This window comes from Alosa pseudoharengus, unplaced genomic scaffold, assembly GCF_046254945.1.
Source record: "Alosa pseudoharengus isolate Yale_2024_CS ecotype anadromous, Long Island Sound unplaced genomic scaffold, YU_APseudo_1.1 YU_APseudo_1.1_scf_22, whole genome shotgun sequence".
Taxonomy (NCBI): Eukaryota; Metazoa; Chordata; class Actinopteri; order Clupeiformes; family Clupeidae; genus Alosa; species Alosa pseudoharengus.
In genome coordinates, this window is record NW_027468680.1 from 13396172 (window position 1) to 13411171 (window position 15000).

The 15000-nt window shown below is 45.9% G+C and overlaps 1 protein-coding gene across 1 annotated transcript in view; it reads right to left on the reverse strand.

The window, feature by feature from the left end:
• Nucleotides 1–15000, reverse strand: part of npas3 (neuronal PAS domain protein 3) — a 266023-nt gene that overhangs the window by 88383 nt on the left and 162640 nt on the right. The window contains exon 5 of the mRNA XM_076299897.1: nucleotides 10012–10101. Within this exon, the coding sequence (XP_076156012.1) occupies nucleotides 10012–10101 (90 nt within the window). The remainder of the gene's footprint in view (nucleotides 1–10011; nucleotides 10102–15000) is intronic.

The window sequence follows — 15000 nt, forward strand, 5'->3', positions numbered from 1 at the left end:
CAACAGTGTTTGTGTGAGAGTATGTGTGTTTTTTGTGTGTTGGGGGTGTGTGTGTGTGTATGTGTGGGTGGGGGGCGGGGGGGGGGGGTGGTACCCAGACAGCGCTGCCCTGCCGAGTACGATAAGGTCACCCTCGGGATTGCTGAGATTATCTCTGTCAAGCACTTGGACAGAGTGTAGTCAAATGATGCATCATGCAGTCATTTTCAGGGGGGGGGAATCAATTTCTTCACCAGGTCGCTATTTGCTTTTCAAAGTGCCCTTGTAGTTTTCTAGGAGCTGGGCATTTATCAATTTAAATGTTGTGAATTGGTAATGGTGTTTTTCTCTTTGCGCCGGTGTCAGGTCGCTGCGCTGGCATTCTCTTCGTCCATCCGCCTATCCTGCCATTGCACTGTGTCATTGTGTCCACTCTACTCTGACAACCCCCCCCCTCCATCCCAAACACACACACACACACACATACACACACACACACACACACACACACACACACACACGCTAAGACACACACATACACACACACACACACACACACACACACACACACACACACACACACACACGCTAAGACACACACATACACACACACACACACACACACACACACAAAGGCTGACTGAACAATTTTCCATGTGAATAAACTTTTGCACAAACAATTATGAACAACCATTACAAGAACACCTGCAAACAATCCTTGTGATTTTAAATACACTAACCACTACTTTTACAGTAACATACTGTACATCAGTGGTCCCCAAACCACTCGTTTCTTCCGAGGGCCAGCTCACTATGCCTGGCTCTAAGAGAGGGCCAGAGACTCGGAGTATATCAACCATAAATAGCTTAGTGCTGTGAACAACAGCATTCTACCTTAGTTGAATATTCCATTACATTTAATCATAGGCTACTGCAATTTAATACCATTGCTAGCTGTGTTTATGTTGCCACCATGCCATATCAGTGTAAAATGTAGCTCAAATGAAATAATACTAATAAAAACACTCTGGGCCCTATCATGACATTCTAAAGTGCATCGTCACTCGTCAAAAGTCTATTCAAATTTAGTAGGATGTCCAGTTCACATTGGGAGGGGTTTCGTTCTCAAAAGTGGAGCGCATGGCGTAACAAGGTGTTCCTAGGTCTTTTAATCAGTCATATGGGTGTGTTTGGGGCGTAACATCATTTTAAACCAATGAGAATGACATCTGTCATTCCCTTTAACGGCGCAACGCGCGATATGTCAAATAAATGCATTGGTATTTTGGCATTCAACGGCGCATTTGAAGGAGGCTGCTTGCGAGACCGTATGGAATAGTCATTCTTAAACCATGCTTTACTAAAACCTAGCATAGCCTTCACGCATTTGCACTCGTCTATTATTTGAACTCATTGGCAAAGTGAAACTAACTTCACCAAGGAGTCAGTCAACGACAAGACAGTTATATGCAGTTACTTTCACTATTGACTGACAATGGGTTACCATAGAAAACATAGGCTGGAAAAAGCAACACTTACCCTAATGTTGCTCAAATGAAATAAAACAACATTTATCCTGCAGAGGAGTTGCTTATATCGTGACAGTGCGTCTTCAGCTGTGCTCCATTGTCTCTCGCCTCTCCCCTAATCACTTTTAACCGTCATTACCAATTTGCAAATGATGGTGAATAACTACTCATCGTGAGATGTACAGTATTTCGTAATATCTTTATTCTAATTATGTTTACCATTGTAATTGTGCAATTTGTAATGCTTTGCATGGACGTGCGCTGGTGTGCGTTCATGAATGATAGAAGGATGGTGCGTGCACCTGCCAATATGACTGTTGACATGCGCTCTTAAAATAGCATATGAACAACTCGCCATTGACTTCTGACCAGGTTTAGGTGGTGTATGATAGCGATTTTTAGACAATGCGCCAGGTCCCTCCCTAGGTTGTTAATTGCCACACCCCTGGGCGCAATGCTTAAAAAATAAAGGTGCAAAATAACGAATTCAACTTCGCGCCGGTGAATAACGAACTTTACGCCATGCGCTGGTGACCGAAAATACAGCCCTCTGTTTCTTTGCATACATAGCTCAAGTTGTGAACAAGCAATATCCTACAAATAATTTAAAGTTATCAAACTATGACAGTTTTATGAAGTGCTGGCAAACACATCTGAAATGACCACCATTCTAACTTTCACTCACCTGATGAGAACTTTGAACTCTGTATGAACATTTGAACGTGTGAATAAAAAATAGAAATAATTATCCCAGAAAGTCCCAGAAATATGACTTGAATAGAAGTTAGTTAGTTATAAACAAATAATTGATAAACGTTTAGAATACTTTGAGCACTGATGCAGTCAGCATAGGCCTCTTACATTGTTTGCAGGTAGGCCTACATTTCATTCCGTTTTCGATGGCAAACGCGAAACAGCGCCAAAACAAAATCTTCTGGATTTGAGTGCGGCATTTGACACCATTGATCATAGCATCGTAATTCACCGCCTTGCGAAGTGGGTGGGTCTCTCTGATAATGCTCTAAACTGGTTTCAAACCTACATTACTGGCAGAGATTTTTATATCAGTCTAGGAGATCATGTGTCTGAAAAACATGACTTGCCTTTTGGTGTGGCCCAGGGGAGCTGCCTTGGTCCCCTGCTATTTTCCCTATATATGCTTCCATTGGGAAACGTCATAAGTCAGCATAATGTAAACTTCCATAGCTACGCAGATGATACCCAATTGTATATTTCTGTGGAGCCAACTAACACAGATGGCCTTTGCTCCCTCACTGCATGCCTAACCTCCATTAATCAGTGGATGAGCAAACATTTTTTGAAACTAAATGATGACAAAACAGAGGTACTTTTGGTTGGACCAAAACTAAAGCGAGACATTGTTCTTAGTAATCTGGGGAACTTGGCGCACCAGGTCAAACCAAAAGTAACAAGCCTCGGTGTCATCTTAGATGCAGAGTTAAGTTTTAAGCCCCATATCAGTAAAGTTACTCAGACAGCCTATTTCCACCTGAGAAACATTGCGGCCCTTTTTAACTCAACAAGATGCAGAAAAACTAATTCATGCCTTTATCACTAGCAGGTTAGACTACTGCAATGCACTTTTCACTGGTCTTCCCAAAAAACATCTAAAGAATTTGGCACTCATACAGAACTCTGCGGCTAGACTTTTAATTAAGACCAAGAAGAGAGAACACATCACCCCTGTGTTGGCTGAACTGCACTGGCTCCCTATTTCCTATAGAATTGATTTTAAGGTTATGTTAATAACTTACAAAGCTCTGAATGGCGTAGCACCTTCATATATCTCTGAGCTTTTAATATCTTATCAACCACAAAGGAAACTTAGATCATCCAATTCTAATCTTTTAATCGTACCCAAAGTGCTCCACAAGCAAAGTGGAGAAGCGGCTTTTATCCATAAATGCCCCAAAACTATGGAACACCCTGCCTCTGTACATCAAGCAGGCGAGTTCAGTAAATATTTTTAAAAAAGATCTGAAAACATACCTGTACAGGAAAGCTTTTAGTTAACTCATCTTATCCTGTAGACTACTTTTTCAGATTATTCTACATCTGCTGCCATTGGAGGGCGCAGCCAGCCAGAAGCAGATGGGCTCCCCCTATTAAGTCAGGTTCTGCTCAAGGTTTCTTCCTGGAATATGGGAGTTTTTCCTTGCCACAGTTGCCATATGGCGTGCTTATGGGGGGTAAAGGGTTAAGGCTGCCAGTCTTATGACATGTTATTTTCTATATTTTTGATATGTTGCTGAGTGGATCATAAACAGCCCCAGCAATGAAGAAAAGTGATAATGACTGACTGACTATTATTGTGTTACATGCTTCAAATGTAAAGCACTTTGAGCTGCATTCTGTGTATGAAAGGTGCTATACAAATAAAGCTTATTATTATTATTATTATTATTATTATTATTAATAAAACAACCACCGGTGGACAAAAGGAGTATTACATGTGTACTGTTAAGACTCGCCATAGAGAATGAATGGGGAAATTACGGAGGTTATAGTTTGACGATGTCGTACTCCCGTGCGGGCCAGATGCTATATACCACGGACCACCCAAAATGAGTTGGCGGGCCGTAGTTTGGTTGTACATTCACAACAGTACCCTCCGCCACACCCTTGCAAACAGCACTGAGGTAGGGGAATAAGACACAGAGCAGACAGTAACAGTAATGATGCCCGATGGTAGTGATGATGGGGGTGGAGTTCCATGGCGCCGTGACATGACGGGCCCCACCAGGCTGCTTCTTATTCCCTTCCCTGGCGCGGTGGTGGCGAGGTAGTGCCAGGGGCCAGAGGGCGCGTTGGAGTCGTCTCAATTAAACAGGGTCTTCCCCGCGCCCTCCGACGCCCGCCAGCCACCCTGCTCACCCGCCATGCAAATGCCCGACCCCGCCAGAGCCACAACACCATAAATAAAAGAAGCCTTATTACCCATTTAGCAACACTTGGGAGCCAGGCCACTAAAGCGCTGCCTTATATATGTATGTATGTATGTGTCTGTGTGTGTGTGTTTGTGTGAGTGTGTGTGTGTGTGTGTGTGTGTGTGTGTGTGTATGTATGTGTGAGTGAATTGGAAATAACAATGAAACCATTAATGTTTTTTCTGTTCGGGAGATTCCTAGGCACCTAAGTAGCATGTGTTAGATTTTTTATTTACTGCCGAGGCATGCAAAGGATTTCACTGTAAATGCATTTAACACAGGTCATAATAAAATAACTATAATAATAATGTCTACTACAATGTCTCCTTTATAATACGGCAGTATGATGTGAAATGAATTGCTTTGGAAATTACTAGAAATTATGTGTAACACTTCCTTCAAAGCAAGAACAGAACAAGAAACAATATCGAACATCCACACAGTAACCTGCAAACTGAATAATTCCATGTTCACCTGAAACTGAAGGCTGAGAGAGTGAAAGGTCTGCATTCACTGTCAATCCCAGGTGAGAAATAAAAGAGATAGAGAGAGAGAGAGAGAGAGAGAGAGAGAGAGAGAGAAAGAGAGAGAGAGAGAGAGAGAGAGAGAGAGAGAGAGAGAGAGAGAGAGAGAAAGTGAGTAAGCCCAGTGGGGGAAATGAAAGAAAAGGGTCCAGCAACTAAACAAGTCTTGGTGGATAAAGAAGAGAGGGGAGAGAGGAGTGGAGAGCTGATCACCCAACAAAGATGTGACAAGGTGCTCAGTGTATTTATGCAAATGCATTCACCACTGCCCATCTCGGCGCTGGCAGGGGAATAAGCAGTGGATGGGGATTTGGGAGGGGTATGAGGGCTTTTGGGGGCGGTCCCAAATGGCTCAGCATCCCAAATAGGGTGGAGAGTGGGGGGGGGGGGTTGGATGAGTGAGTTGGGGAGTGGGGGGGGGGGGGGTTAAAGGAGGCAGGATTTCGCCTGGCTTTTAGATGGCTATGTGTAGTCCTCACTTCCCCGGTCACTTAAAGCCAAAGCAGATGTCTACATTCAATTCCAAAAGCACAATTGGAGAGGGGCTCTTTCTCTCCCTCTCCCTCCATCCCCTCGTCCTTCCCCTCCATTGCCTCCCCTGGGTGGGGGAATAGGTGCCGGAGGCAACCGGGTCGAACCGGGGGCCTCTTCCAGCAGAGAGGGACAGGAAGGGCTTCGCCTCTTCGCGTGACAGAGGGACACTTCACTTGCAAACACACACACACACACTCACACACACTCGCACACCCATGCACACATGCGCACGCACACACATACACACACACACACACACACACACACACACACACACACACACACACACACACACACACACACACACACACACACACACACACACAGGGCCTGGAGAACTTCCAGTGCCATCATGCTGCCAGGGGCTATGGCACACACACACTGATGTGTACACGCATACACGGACACACACAAAACGATAGAGAGAGAGAGAGAGATGGAAAGAATGAGTGAGAGAAAGGAAATGAGGGGATACAGAACACACACACACACACGCACACACAACTAATTCACACACGCACACACAGTAAAACAAAACAGCGGACATGGCGGATGCCTCCGCCATATGGTGCATAATTCGCCTCAGCCTCCCTTTCTCACTCTCTTCTCCCCCTCTCCTTCTCTCTCTCTCTCCCTCCCTCTTCATCCCCCCATCCCCTCAGTCCGGTACAGTAGCATCCGTGCTTTCTGGGAACAGCCTGGTCCGGCTTTGAGACGCTGCCTGGAACGGCTGCTTAAAATCTCAGCCCTCGGAGGCAGACCAGGAGACTCAGATGCTGCCGGATTCCAGATGTATCAATTTCCTTGGATATCCAGTCCATGCGAGTGCATATGCCGCACTGGCAAGGGCTAGAGGAGTGCCGGAGTGTGGCCGCCTTCCAGGAGCTAATATACTTTTGGCCGGAATAATGCAATTATTATTATTTTTTCTCCCTCCCAGCTATCGGGCCTAAGCAGACAGAGCCATCTGTTGTACAAAAGCAAACATACACATCTCAATTACGGAACAGACAGGCGCGCAGTGGCCAGGACCACGCCTCGGAATCATTCACGCAGGGGGGGGGGGTTCACACTCAAAGAGATACCCCAGCCTGTGAGGCTACTGTAGTCTGTTAATGCCGTGTGCGAGCAATCAACATGAAGATTATATATTTTGCACATAAGGGATATTGGATACTGACACAAATGGATACAAATGAAATGGTGGTGCTCAAAAGATCATATTTTAGCTACAAAAAGAGGTAGAGAGAGCTATTTTCTGTGAAGGAATTTGAAAGATGAACAGGTTTTTTTATTTTTTTAAAAAGATGAAAAATGGCCACATATGCCCATTCAAATGCCGCATCTAGAAAAAATGATTGTGGGCATTTGCAAAACAAAACTATTGCTAAATGGCCATCTGTTTCATAGAATTACTGGCCGCGCCATCCATCGATGCACCTACCGTTTAAACGAAACAAAAAAAAAGCAGCCTGTAGGGTCTGTACTGAGAGCACAGAGGCATCAGACCCCGTCCTCCCAGCATACACACACACAGTCCACACAGCTCAATCGGCTGCCACGTCGGGTAGCTGAGGAGGAGCAGTTGGGAGTCGGTGCGGGCGCTTGTACGCCATCGAGACGGCGGGGTCCGCAGACACGAGCGCACGAGCAAGCACTCGGGCTAACAGCCTGTTCAGTGCACCACAAAACATTAATTCAACAACGGGGTGGTCAACAGCCCCCGAGGAAAAAGCAATTTACAGTCCTCCCTTCGCTCCATGAAGGAGAGGGGGGGGGGGGGAGAGGGAGAAATGGAAGGATAGAGATTTGAGAGAAGTGGCAGGGCTTTTGGGCTTATGTAGCGGGAAAAAAAAGGGAGAAAAGGAACTTTCAAACAGAGTTTCATAAGTTTGGCAAGGTCTTGCTGAGTGAAACATTGTGTACAGATCACTCAGGCTCCATCATGTCTTGTGTCAGGCTGTGGGACAACAGAGCTGAACACAATTGTGTGCCATTTATAATTATACACATCACATGTCATCTCAGCCGGAATCATCTGGAAAATGACAGCCGGTTTGCGTGTGGAGAAGATTCCATTAATTCTCACAAAATAAAACCGCAGGAGGGGCTGAGGAAAGAGTTAAAAATCGCTGATAAGATCGTTAAAGAGTGCTGCACTGCACCCATTTTGTAGACACATGGACACACACACACACACACACACACACACACACGCAAGGCTGCTGAAAGCTGGGATGATTGAGCCGCCGAGCTGAAAGGTCAGCCGATCGACTGTGGCCCTACTTAATGGGGAGAGCATAACTCTGGCCCTGAATGTGTAATGGTCACATCATTAGCTGTTTGAATATCAGCCGCTCAAAGACAAGAGCTGGAGATACGGGACGAGAGATAAACTAAAAACCCCCTTCGTGTTAATGTCTCAGCGCTAACGCCGCTAATGGCCTCCGTCTGTGTGTGTGAGTGTGTGCATGTGTTTGTGCAGACATGTTAAGAGACGGGTTGAGTTGTCGTGGCACAAAAAAAAAAAACCTGAAACAAACCATTATTTACAGAGTACAAAGGAATAAAAGAGCATTTCACAGGGTTTGTTTTCCTTTGAGATCCAGCTGTCAGCTGTCATTCACCTTCTGCATGTCTCTTTTAGGGTAGGCCAGTATTATAATGTCAGGTGTCAACAATCAAATGCATCCAGATGACATGCCCTCGGCAAACTTCTAAAAACACGTATTCATAAAGGAGCGGAAAAAAAATAATCAAAGTTCGACAGACAATTCTGTAACTTTTACGATAAAGAGTGGGAGCGGAAACCTTTCTGCAGGAAAGTGCTTTAATTACACTGTGAGTCTAACTAATGACTTCATTAACATTACGTTTGATATGCAGAAATTCCAGACGTTGTATAAGGGGGTGAAAATCCGCTTACATCAATCTCCTTTAGATAGTCTGCCACCATAAAAATCATAACCTTGTCAATTTGTAAAGGCTTAAAAACTGATCTAATTAAAGTTGAAAATAATTAAGTATGTCATACACATTTTTTTCCGGTGCGTGTGTGAAGGGGGGAGTAGTCTATAGATTAGCAAGCAGAAAGGTTCACAGCAATTAAGACCATGGGGTTTCAAGAGTATCAGCAATACTGTATTAGATAACACAACTAAGTCGAACCAAAGACTGTACATGCAAATTATCTCCAAACTAACCTTCTGACTGCAGATAATACTACATGAAAAAGATAATAGCAACATATTTTTCTCCAAAAGTTGTAGGGATGACTTAAGCAACTAATCAATTATTTGATAAAAATCATCAATCAATTAAAAAACACTCCTCATTTAAATTTTCCGGTTGCTTGAGGAAAATAAAAAGTTCATTAGTTTGATGAATTTAGTGACGCAGATTTGACGGCAAATTCTGTGTGACGCCCTTCTCACGTTCTTTAGAGTTGACTCATTTTTTATTGTGTCCTGGGATAAGGTGCATCTTCAGCACCTGACGCATCAGAGAAGCGATAACTCTTCTGACGTTCTTATCCGTCTTATTCCAAACTGCATCAAACTCACGCCACTCGGAGCACTGGACGAGTGATCCTCATCGAAAGCAACAGCATCATTCTGGCATGTCAGCTGCCCGACTGGGACGGGCAGAAATCAAGCCTGTCACCGCCCCCGTCCACCAGCCGTCATGTGCCGCATTTCCGGCACGCTGCCAAACGATGGTGACAATGACAGTGCAAGGGGAGCCATGGCGACAGCACCATCATCAATGCAAAACGTGCGCGCACATGTGTGTAGTATGTATATGTATTTGTGTGTGTGTGTGTGTGTGTGTGTGTGTGTGTGTGTGTGTGTGTGTGTGTTGACAGCCAAAGCGACGTGGTCAGTGCCTAATCTCCTGTTAGCCACGGAGATGGAGTGGCGCTGGACGGAGCCGTTAGCCCTGCTCAAGGTCACCCTCTCTTCATCTGACCTTACCCATCACTCGCTTTATTGATATGTAGTGCCACTGGGCGCCGGCCAATGGGCGCGGTGAGGCAGGGAGTGTGTATGTGTGTGTGTGTGTGTGTGTGTGTGTGTTTGTGTGTGTGTATGAGTGTGTGTGTGTGTCTGTGAGTGTGTAAGTGATAGTATGGGTGAGAGTATGTGTCTGTGTGAGTGTGTGTGTGTCTGCTCTGTGTTGTGTGTGTGTGTATGTGTGTGTGTGTGTGTGTGTGTGGGGGGGGGGGGGATGACAGTGTCAGCATCCCGATGAGGGAGACGGACCCCCCCGCTCTGATGAATATGCAGTGCGGGGGAAAAGGCTGCGAATTAAACACGAGCCAGCAAGCTGATGGGATTTTAAATGAGCACTAATTTGTCTGAATCCTCCTCTGCACAGCGGCAGGGACGAGGGAGCGAGCCAGTGAATGCATAAAATAAATAAATAGGTAAATAATAATCATAAATAAAGAGGGAGAGGGGGAGAAGTAAACAGCACGGAACTCTCTGCGGTACTCACCTGTGAGAGGCCCAGGTATATGGACACCGTCTCTGAGATGTACAAAAATCTCCCCTCTTTGTTTAGTGCAAATACAAATCCATCCAGGGACTGCAGAGAGAGAGAGAGAGAGAGAGAGAGAGAGAGAGAGAGAGACAGAGAGTGAGAGGGAGAGAGAGAGAGCGAGAGAAGTGGGGGGGAGAGAGAAGTGTCAGAGAAGCAGCAACAACAACTCTCTTTTTAAAAAAAGAAAAAAAAAACCAGCAACATCCCATGAGTAGACCACTCTTGGTGATCATTCCAAATTTGAAAGTTTCCACATCAATGAGCAAATAACACAAACATCAATTACAGAGAAAAAAAAAAAATAATAATAATAAACAACAAAACTGGGAATTCCACAAACACAAACATGCGTGCCGACGCCTAGTTAAAATGTCTAATTTACATGCCATCGCAACCTTTAATTTATTCTTTCTCACCCTGTGTATTATACATACATAATGACAAGCAACCCCTACATAAATTTCACGCGTTCACTATAAAGCAATCGGAGGAGAGGCACTTGTGCACACCCCGTGGATCACGGCAGGACGCTCCGACTCCGGTCTCCAACAGGCAACAATTAAGGCCCGGAGGTCGGCGAGGTTAATTACATATTGTCCCCCGCCAACGCCAACGCCAAGAACTGACGGGGGCAGCAGAGGCGGGGACGCGCGGCAAAGCGGAAGGGGTAAGTAACAAATGTACTGGAGGCGAGAGAAAAAAGAGCCGCCAAGCAGGAGAGAGAGAGAGAGAGAGAGAGAGATGGAGGGGGAGGGAGAGAGGGAAGGAGGGAGGGAGGGATGGAGAGAGAGAGAGAGAGAGGGAAGGATGGATGAGGAGAGAGGGCACAGAAGGGGAGGAGAGGAGTGAGGGAGAAAACAAGGCATTGTAGGCAATGTCACTGCCGATCTGATCACCTTTTTATGCAAAACAAAGGGGCTATGGCTGGCTGGCTGTTCAGATTGAGAGTATGTGTGTGCGTGTGTGTGTGTTTGGAGGTTGGATGTGTGTAAATGCCTCTGTGTGTGTGTGTGTGTGTGTGTGTGTGTGTGTTTTAGCTCTCCATTTATTTGTGAGTTAAAAGCGGTGGCAGTGGCAGCTGGTGAGAGGAGAGTGGTCTCCACCCGCTGATAAAACAGGCAGGCCCGGGGCTATTTACAGCACACTGATACACGCCTGACAACCGACGCTCCTAGGGAGCAGAGCGCCACCTCCCCAAACACACACATCTGCCACCCCACAGTCCACACTACACACAGACACAGTATACTACACACTTGCATAGTACATACTATGCATACGGTAATACACACTAACCCTAATACACATTATGATTACTCCAGTCTAAATAATCACCACGTCACCTACTAAAACTACTTCAGTACATGCTGCATATGTCCATAGTACGTGCTATGTGCCACATAATGCATGCTATTGACAATACATACATGTACTTAATGTTACCACCCCCAAGATATCAGTACAAAATGCACTAAACAACTGTGAACTACTTGCTACACCCACAGGGCATAATATAGATCATTAAGACAGGCAGACTACTCAAATAAATGAAACAGTTTTACTAGCTACTAGCTAAATACTACCTTTTGACCTACTAAACTCCATCACACACACTGTGCACTACTGCATACTGCATTACTGCAATTGTCAAACAACATGGCACCCTTCACTCCATTGTACTTTCACTAGACTGCATCTCCTACTGTAACACACATTCTGTTGCTGACACAGTGCTAGCAGCAACACCGAAACCCAAGCAGCAGAAAGAAACACAGACAGACATAAAGACAGAGAACAGCCTAAGGACCTACATCCCACGCCAAGGAAGAAGTGTGCATTTCCTATGAATGTATGAAATGCAGGAATTCTTCAGCTGTCCCCTAGATACCTAGGAATGTGAAGCTAAAATAAATGTGGGGGAAAATATATATTCCTTCACCTGTAAAAGCACCAGGAGAAAGTGGTATGTTTGGTTTAAGCTTTCTCTCATAGCTTTAGGCCATGGAGAGCTTTCTTCCCCCAGTGGATGTATCTGACAGCATATGGAGAAGCATAGCTTGTAGTCCGGCTCACGGAGTATAAACATGAGAAACAGCACTTACTGGGGACTGGAACTGCAAAGGGCAGAATATTGAACTGGTCTTAAGAGGTTACCAGGTGTCTAGTATTATTATATGCACCAGGCTCACAAAAAATATCCTTTATCTGATATTAGTGGAGGAAGCCAAACGCTGGATGAGAGAGTGTTTTAGCAGAGCAATCAGCCTACGGCTCAATCGTCTCTCCCTTCAGAGAGCAGAGCCTGTTGTTTAGATCATTAACACTGAGATAATTACACCTGGAAGGGGCCTAATCTATCCCATATATCCACCTGCATTTTTTTCTTTCTTTTTTCTCTCTCACTCTCGTTTTTCTCTCTCTCTCTCTCTCTCTCTCTCTCTCTGCCACTTCATCTGTTCACCTCCTCTGGGAGTCCACCTCTTGCCTCCCAGCCGTCCCAGCGGTGACGTCCCGTGCCAGCCGCGACCGCATGTGTGTGTGTGTGTGTGTGTGTTGTGTGTGAGTGTGGTGTCACAGTGTGAGTGTCTGTGCGTGGGTGTTCAAGTGTGGATGTGTGGATGTGTGAGAGTATCTGAGCATCGATGTGCATGTGTGTGTGTGTGTGTGTGTGTGTGTGTGTGTGTGTGTGTGTGTGTGTGTATGTGAGTGCATGTGTCTGTGTTGGTCAGCATGTGTGTGTGTGTGTGTGTGTGTGTGTGTGTGTGTGTGTGTGTCTATGTGTGTGTATGTGAGTGCATGTGTCTGTGTGTTGGTCAGCATGTCTGTGTGTGTGTGTGTGTGTGTGTGTGTGTGTGTGTGTGTGTGCCTCCCTCCCCCCTCTTGTCTCCCCAAAGACCTCTCCCTGGCTGTCAGCTCAGGGCCCCTGCAGTCACCTCTCTCCTCCCTCCAATCATCTCCCCCTGTTGGGATGCTCCATGCCGCTCCCCCCCCGCCCCCCTCCCCCCAGCCGCCCCAGGAGGCAGCTCCTCTGCTCACCTCCCCATCTCCTCCCCTCTCCTCTCCCCGTCTCTCTCCTCTCCTCCTTCTCCTCGCCTCCACCCGTGATGAACGGCTTCTGTTTACGGGGTAACCACTGTGTAAAGTGCACTATAAATCACGGCAGAGACAAACTTCGGCGGGAGAAATGTGCTACATTAAGATGGGCTTTTTATGTCATTTATTTAAAACAGTCAAGTCCAAGCACCGTACCCCTCCACCCAGCCTCTCGCCTTCCCTTCTCTCATTTCCACAACCCCTCTTTTCTCTCCCCTCTCTCCCCCCATTCCCTACGCAACCCCAGAGAGAGAGAGAGAAAAAGCAAGAGAGAGAGAGAAGAGAGAGAGAGAGAGAGAGAGAGAGAGAGAGAGACTGCTTTAGCCGATACCTCTGACCGCTTTCCTGATTCTGACACGTGGCCCACTGTCTCCTCCACACACAACCTCCACCCCCCCCCCCAAGTCCTTAACACCGAGTCCCTCCACTGCCATCTCTGGCAGTTGAGACACGGGGGGTCCTGAACCCAACATCCAGATCCGGATCTCGATAGCATCGCATCTGCACACGTTCTGGCCACAGACGTGCGAGTGCAGGCAAACTCCTGACAGTCTGGTTGCGCGGGGCAACCTACACACAAACAAAGTATACACATTCTACTGCTGCACCTGCTGTCAGGGAAGCCACAGAACCACGGCAACAAGGTGATGGAGAGCTTGTTTTTTTCTACACTTAATGGTTGACAGAGAAACTGTCTGAATTCATTTGAAAAAGGAATTTATTTCCACTTCCCAGCTCTTTGGCTATATACTGTAATTACAAAGTGCACTTTTTTTATTTATTTTCCATTCTTTTTTTATGTAAAGTTTCTGTCTGTTTGAAATTGCTTGTGAATTCATTTCAAGAGAGAGATAGAACGAGAGAGAAATAAATGCAGACATCAAAACCTGACCACCTTAGGAAATAACGACACCTGATTTCCTCAGTCTAGGAAAAAAAAACATTGCATCAAAATGAAGAGCTCTCTCTCTCTCTCTCTCTCTCTCTCTATCTCCTTCTCTCTCTCTCTTCCTTCACGTCACTGTTTTTTTTTAAGTAGAGGACAAATATGCTTGCAATGAAGGACACGCGATGGCCAACATCAATCTGTGCTGTGGCCTGGCCAGATCGCCCACCCCTCCATATTAACACACCCAGCGGAGGCCGCTGTGATGAGCCTCATTGACTATTAACATATCATTAACTATTAGGTCAGACAAAATGGAGTGCGGCAGGGAGACGCTGGGCAGCTGGTGGATGCTGAGGGGGGGGGGGGGGGGAGAGGTGATGTTGGGGGAGACCACATGTTCAGAGGCAGTCTCACTCTTCTCGTGGCAAGCACAGACTCAAACGCAAACACACACAAAACACACATAAATTACACAGACACACGCACACACACCCACACACATACACACATGTAACCTTCCTGCCAACATTTTGTTCCATTTTGGCTGGCCTCTCAGGGTGTCCACAGCTGTTAATAGCTAAAGTAGCACTGGCAAAAAAGGAGGGTTTTCCTGCTACAATTACACACACACGCCTGCACACACACACACACACACACACACACACACACACACACACACACACACATACACACACACACACACACACATGCAGACACTTATACAGTATGTCTGAGCAGGACATGTCTTGAGTCAGGGTCCAGCAGGGATTGAGAAAAGATGGCTGCTGTTAGCATGTTACTGTAAAGCTCTTGGCCAGACCAATTATTCTGGGGATGAACCAGAGACATAAAGCAGACCTCTGCCACAGCATCCTGATCGCTCCTGCATTACCCAAACGCATTTACAATATTACAGTTTGATATTACAGATAGAATTTGAACCGTCTTGGAGGGGGGAGGGA